Source organism: Etheostoma spectabile, chromosome 17, assembly GCF_008692095.1.
Source record: "Etheostoma spectabile isolate EspeVRDwgs_2016 chromosome 17, UIUC_Espe_1.0, whole genome shotgun sequence".
NCBI lineage: Eukaryota > Metazoa > Chordata > Actinopteri > Perciformes > Percidae > Etheostoma > Etheostoma spectabile.
Window position 1 is genome coordinate 4,089,018 of NC_045749.1, and position 7,000 is coordinate 4,096,017.

General features: G+C 40.8%; 1 protein-coding gene across 8 annotated transcripts in view; it reads left to right on the forward strand.

Annotated features, from left to right (window-relative positions):
- Positions 1-1,934: 1,934 nt before the first annotated feature.
- ehbp1 (EH domain binding protein 1) overlaps positions 1,935-7,000 on the forward strand; it is a 147,587-nt gene continuing 142,521 nt past the window's right edge. For 5 of the 8 annotated variants that reach the window (XM_032540855.1, XM_032540856.1, XM_032540857.1 and 2 more), the window contains exons 1-2: positions 1,935-2,360; positions 2,967-3,433. In XM_032540855.1, coding sequence (XP_032396746.1) covers positions 3,330-3,433 — 104 coding nt within the window. In that variant the 5' untranslated portion in view covers positions 1,935-2,360; positions 2,967-3,329. The remainder of the gene's footprint in view (positions 2,361-2,966; positions 3,434-7,000) is intronic. The other 3 variants (XM_032540860.1, XM_032540861.1, XM_032540859.1) reach the window with 1 other exon arrangement.

Sequence of the window (7,000 nt, forward strand, 5' to 3'; positions counted from 1 at the left end):
TAATATAGTCTTTCTTTCACACAGACACACGTCAGCAGGCCTGTCTTCCTCCTGTGTCATGTAGAAAAGGAGGCCTCTGCTGACGTGTGGGCAGGCAGACACACAAAGCGTCATTTAGCACCGGGTCATTTGTCACATCAAAGCATTTCTTGATATATGGAGGGAGGCTCCCTGTATTCTGTCAGAGAAAAATGTAAACAGGCAACACAGAGCAGCAGGATCAGCAGGCCCCCTGCTGTCACATCGGCCATGACCCAAAACCCCAAATTGTTCTCAGTTTACAAAAACAGAACTGAATGAAAGCTGATCTGAAATACTGCTTTGTGTTTTGATGGCAAGATAGACGTGTTTGATCCCAAAACACCCAATGTACTATTTATCTATGATACATTTTGGCAAGATACTTTTCTGAAACCTGATTTAGAGGCGCATATATTGCCAATTTTGTGAAATTGCAGATGTCAGCAAATGTCTGAATGTGACCAGTCACTTCTATGTAAATCCTTATAGTGTTTCATTAAATGAACAGTAAAAGTAGATGCTGTTTGACATTAGTGTAAATAAAGCAGATTTTTGATTGTTGAGCGTTCCAGATTTTTTCAGGGGCAGGTATATTGAAGTGTTTACTAAAAGAGCAAATATGGCTTCTGGGTGCATGTTTTTAACTATCTAAAGTGAAACACTGGCACTTTGTTATTTTATATTCTGCTGGATCTCTCCGTCCAGCTCCTTCCAGCAAAAGGAGAAAAAAAAACATAATAGATCCACCATCTCTCTTGCAGCTTATATCCCTAAGCAACACATAAAATGAAAGAATATTAATGTACTGTTATTACACCCATATCTTTTTTGAGATTAAATTAATCTTTGCCTGAGCAGAGCTGCTTCCCCTGCTACAGTATGCATATTCAAGCCTGTGGTTACAACTATGGAGTGTGAAGGATGTGTGGAGATGTGGGGTGTGTGTGTGTGTGTGTGTGTGTGTGTGTGTGTGTGTGTGTGTGTGTGTGTGTGTGTGTGTGTGTGTGTGTGTGTGGAGGAGGGGGTATTGATTTCTGATGGATGGTAGGTGTTTTATTTCCTCTTAACATGTGAAAAGACCCCCGGCATGCAGGAGTACAAGGTTAACACTCACTTATTAATGTGACACGACCAGGAAGTGGAAGTCTCATCCTCATTAGCACTAACCTGAGGGGGCGAGCTTTGATACTATAGTGTCCCGGCCCTGGTGTGTATTGTCTTCATTCCAACACTTTGAAATGATTTTGCCAGTTAGGCTGCTGTTTAAGTAAGAATATAAATGTCAGTTATATTTTGCTAATTGGCTATATAGCTGTAAAATGTTTGCTTTGGGGACTTCATACACAAGCAATAGATTTTTTAATCCATCTCTGAATGAGTCTTTAGGACAGCAACAATCATTCCAAGGAAAGGCCAGAGCCAGAAAGCATTTTTATATCTACACTCTACACACAGTCAAGGATTAAATGTTAGGGTGAAGGATTATGAATTTGACCAGTGTGATATCAACAACCTAGAAATGCCTCATGAATCAGTAAACAATCTGTAAATGGCACAAATACAATTCCACCAATGGTTGATGCCCGGGGGCGTCTTTCGGTCTTTCCCAGCCTTCAGTCATCTAAGCGGCAGGCGAAATGATGGAGAGGCGAAGCTGGGTCAAGCTTGTCAGATGAACATAGAACAGCAGCGGAAGTTTACAGATTAGCCTTCAAAATAAAATACATGTATTACTGTTAGACAAAAATGGCATATGTTTCGAGTCAGTGTTTTTAAAAAATGAAACAAACAAGTGTATTTTGGTTTACTATTGATTCGTTATAGAATAACGTATACGCAAGCTGAGCTCACCTAATCAGTAGCGATTTAATTTGAAATGCCCCAAACGGAAATCTTGAAAAATTGTTGTCTAACTTTACGCACTCCAGAGGAGCAGAGCGGTCAAACTATCAGTAACAGTTGCACTACTTTTCTCGGGGAACTCCTCCCTGGGGTCGGAATACTGTTGTTTAACTTTGTTCTTGGGGACAAGCTCAAATAAATGTCGGCTTTGACACAAGTCCTGAGTCCTGGAGCTTGCGCTTACCTGTGGAGCAAATGTGTCAACTGGCAAGCAACGGTTTCCGCTAATGCCGTGTTGTGATGGCTAGCCCTAGTCGCTAGCAGCAGGCTGGTTAGCAGTATGTATGGCTGGTGTCGGTACTGCTGCAAAGAAGGCGATCATTAGCTCTCAAGCGGGCTACACTCGCTCGGTTGTTAGTTTGTTGTAGACAGTTTGCCATCTCTTAACACTGCTGATAAGGCCACATAACGGACAATGCGTTGGATATAGCTGTAAGGTGAGTGTCATACAGGCACAGTTAACCTAGTTTCACATGTTCACTCGCTAGCATAGCAGCTGAATCATTCGGGCTTGGCTCAGACTACTCCCTGGATTCAGAGACATTCCTGCGAATATTCCATGTTTATAAAATGTTTTATTTGAATCTCAGTGTTGGGTGGCGTGTCTCGGAGTGTTTTTTTTTTCAGACTGGATGGTTAACCCGACTTCTTTTTATGTAATGTCATTGGTTCTCGGTTAATGTTTCAATACACACATCCATATTTTGTATTCTCAAACATCCCAAGTTAGCTTGCCACACCAGTACATAGTACCCCGGTGCGCTGTGCTGGCAGCAGAAGTGGTGGTGCTGCTGGAGTCCTTAATAACACATTCTTACACACGAACAAAGTGTTATGTTAGCGATGCAGATAAACCGGGTCGTTTTAACATCTATTGTGCTGTAACCGACGGTAACAAAGCTGTTACGCGGACAAAGCATCCCTGCATCGGGGACGGTAGTGGAGCCTTTAACGTTAGAAATCAGCGAGAATACTCCGGAATGCCGGGGCTTTACAGTACTGCTGTTGCTCTACTGACTGTGCCTTTTTTCTTTCTTTTGCAGAAAGATCACCAGTTGGAAATATCACATTAATACAAAGTGGAATACTTATCATGCCTTTCAAAATGATGGAGTACATTTCTTCACAACAACATGCGCGCCGTTAAATCAAATCTCGACCCCTGCTGCAGAGATTTTGTGTCCTTACATTTGGATTCATCAGGCGGTTTTTAAAAGACCAGCAGCCACGACTAGATGTGCAGTGTTTTTTTAAATGTGCTTCCGGTAAAATATTCATTATGCGTCTATACTGGTTGGATGTGCTCAGATTCCTATAAACATTATCGTGACTTCGTGCGAAGGAAGCCCAAGAAAGGAAGCCCAGGACGGGATAGGTACACACAAACTACCTGCTTCTAAAGAAACATGGCCTCGGTTTGGAAGAGACTGCAACGTGTGGGGAAGCATGCCTCCAAATTCCAGTTCGTGGCTTCCTATCAGGAACTGATGGTGGAATGCACTAAGAAATGGTGAGTTTTTTGGGAATAGCAGTCGACCACAGTGCTGTCATTTAAGCCCCATGAAAACTGTGTCTCTGTGTGCTGGAATGCTGAGCTCGTTCCTGGTGGCCATAATTCACACAGACACACACATACACACACACACACACACACACACACACACACACACACACACACACACATTCAGTTTCCTTGGTGTGCAGGCATGTCTGCATGCTGGGAGGGGCCCGGTTGCCTTGTAAAATTGCTAGTTTTTTTCTTTTTCTTGTGCACCAACGTTGAATTTGTTTGGTTTGAGTCATGAAATGAGGGTGGCAAGCAAAACGATTTCCCTTCCTTCAACCTGAAGTGTTTGGATCAAGCTTCCCCTGTGCTCCTAAAATGCAAGCAAACCACTAAACACCTACTAGCTCCAGGGATCTTATAGGGAATCTGAGCTTGACTTCTGACTTCACTGGAAATAAGGAGACTATGAGCGAATTTTGGAACTATTAAATTGATGTGTGGAAAGCTAGCTAACGCTGGGAAATATATTGATATTATATCGACCTGGATATATGAGGCTAGATATGTTGTTAAATTTTGGATATGGTAATATTGTGCCACGAGTCTTTTCCTGTTTGTAAAGGCTGCATAACCGTAACGTGATGTCATTTTCTAAACTTACCAGGCTTACTAGCAGTTTTATTATTTGTCTTTACCCACTTAGTCATTGTATTCATTATAGGTGGTCATTTATTAAAACTCTCATTGTGTTAATATTTTGTAAAAGCACCAATAGTCAACCCTGCAATATCGGCATTGATGTATTTGGTCGAAAATATTGTGACATTTGATTTTATTTTTTCCATATCGCCCAGTTCTAAAGCTAGCTCAAACATCACAAGAGCTTAGTTGCATAGTCAATCATAGCAAACAACTGAAAACAGTACTAACTTTTTTTATTTACAGTAAGACAGTAAAAGTACAGCCCAAAGATATTTCTGTTGTAAAGAAAGAATGAATGAATGAATGGCGTTGCAGGAGCTCTCAGGTGTGTTTTCAGAGATGTGAGGAGATTGGTGGATGTACGCTACACTTAAGCCTGCAGGTATGTGTCCTGTAATGAGTAAAAAGCAGGGACTTAAAAGCAAAGATGTAGCCTGCAGACATGGATTCTCAAGCAGCTTTCCGTATGCGTGACTAACTCAGCCCCTCAGAGCTTAGACCTGGGACAGATGTTAACGTGTTGGAGAATGGAATGAGAAAAATGTACATCTCTTCCCAGAGCAAAGGGTGGGTGGGCTCAGCACACTGTCAGTAATACGCTTTGTTTTGCAATCTAAGCAGAACTCTTATGTTATTAAATGGAAGAAATATGTATATACAGCCATTTGTCAGTTGCCAGTTGTTAAATAATTTAGTTATTGTCTATAGTAGTTTGTGATAACAGTAATAAATACATACAATCTAAATTTAACAACCCTTGGAAATAGATTGATAAGTGCTCAGTAAAACATTGCCAGTGTGTGATGCTACACTAATCTTGAATTTCAGCTATACTGCATAAAATAGTATTTAAATAACTTTGAATGCAAGGAATTTCTGCCTTAACACTGAGAGTGTGGCTGAGAGTGTTGCCTTGTTTTTGCTTGTCTTCAATTTTTGTGTGTGTGCTCGGCTGGCTTAAAGTGTGCGAGAAAGCGTTGGCGTACACATTCTGCCTTCTTTGGACTTCATCAGTACGGTATGTTATTGTTGCAGTGGAAACTTTCCATCTACGCAGAGGAAACAGTCCCTACAGCTCAAATGGATCTCAAATCCTGAAGCCTTCAGAAGTGATTTTTGAAAACCTACAGCCCTTTCATTTTTGGCGTCAGTAACTGGAAGAAAGGCTGAGCTCTGTCCGTACATAAAGATGTGGGTGCTTTGAATGTACATTGTGTGAAATATGAAAGTATTTTTCACACTTGGCTGACACTTAAAGGCTTAGTAGAATAATTTCTGAAGTCTTTCTGAAGAATTTAGGGCACTTCAAACAATCAGTAAGTAAGAAGTCCAAGGGTCTTCTCTGCTATGTGTAAGTAAACTTTATTTATATAGCACCTTTCACAGACAAGGGGTCACAAAGTGCTTTACAGTAAAACAAATAAAAACAACAACACATAAAATACTTAGCAAAATTGCTAGTTAAGGGCTTGTCTAAAAAGATGTCTTCAGGTGTGTTTTTTTTTTTATTTATTTTTTTTAAGTTTCCACAGAATCCAAAGCTCTCAAGGCTAAAGGGAAAGCGTTCCAGAGCCTTGGAGCCACCACAGAAAAGGCACGGTCACCTCTGGTCTTAAAACGCGTTCTGGGAACAGTTAAAAGGTCTTGGCCTGAAGATCTCAGATGGATGATTTGTATAAATGAGTGTATAGTACATTGCAATAATCCAAACGTGAAGAAACGAAAGCGTGAACAAGTATCTCCATCTCTTTTTTTAGAAACCACAGATTTTATCTTAGTAATGTTCCTTAGATGGAAAAAGCAGGAACCAACCACAGATTTCACATGACTGTTAGATTTGTCATTTTGCATAACATTACAATCTGAAAGTGATATAGCCCCAATTGCCTGCCTAATCTTAGGGGTAATGTTGTCTGGGGCAAAAATCCTCACCTCAACTTTGTCTAAATTTAGTTGCAAAAAATTGTGTGCCATCCATTCGTAATGGAGGCTAAACAAGTGTACAACAAGGAGAGTTTGTCTAGCCTATCAGGGCTAAAATATAAATATAATTGGATGTCACCAGAATAACAATGGTAAGATATTTTTTTAAAACGACCAATAATCTTTCCAAGAGGAAGCAAATACAGACTGAACAGCAGGGGGCTGAACACAGAACCTTGGGGCACACCACAGGACAGAGGAGCAGAGTCTGACATATATGTTTCTATGGACACAGCAAAACTCCTGTCTGAAAGATAGGACGAAACCAATTCAGTGCTGATCCAGTAATGCCCACAGTTGTTTTCAGTCTATCATTTAGAGTACAGTGATCTACAGTATCAAACGCTGCACTGAGATCTAGTAGGACCTGCACAGAACATTTACCCCCATCAGCAGCCATCAAAATATAATAGAGACCTTAAGGAGAGTAGTCTCAGTTGAATAGTTGAATAGTTTTTACAAAAGCCAGACTGAAACTTATCAAAGATATGAGAATCCAAAACATTATTAGCTGGTACGCAACAACCTTTTCTAAAATTTTCAAAATCAAAGGCAATTTAGAAATAGGTCTGTAGTTTTTAAACAATGCTGGGTCTAGATTGTTCTTTTTTTTAAGATAGACTGAACAAGAGCATGCTTAAAACAGCTAGAGACCTTGCCCAGCTGAAGAGATGCATAGGCCCTCTCCATGCTGCATACAGACAGCAGCTGCTGTACATACGAACAGGGCTGGAAGCTCACCTGTACCGCTCCAGGTACATCCGTCACCACACTCCCCCATGGAAGATCGAATCAGCAGCATTGTTTGGTGATCGTCCGCACATGGCGTTGACACAACAGTTGTTGACAAACTCAGTAGCAATATAGCGCAGGAAACAAACAAAA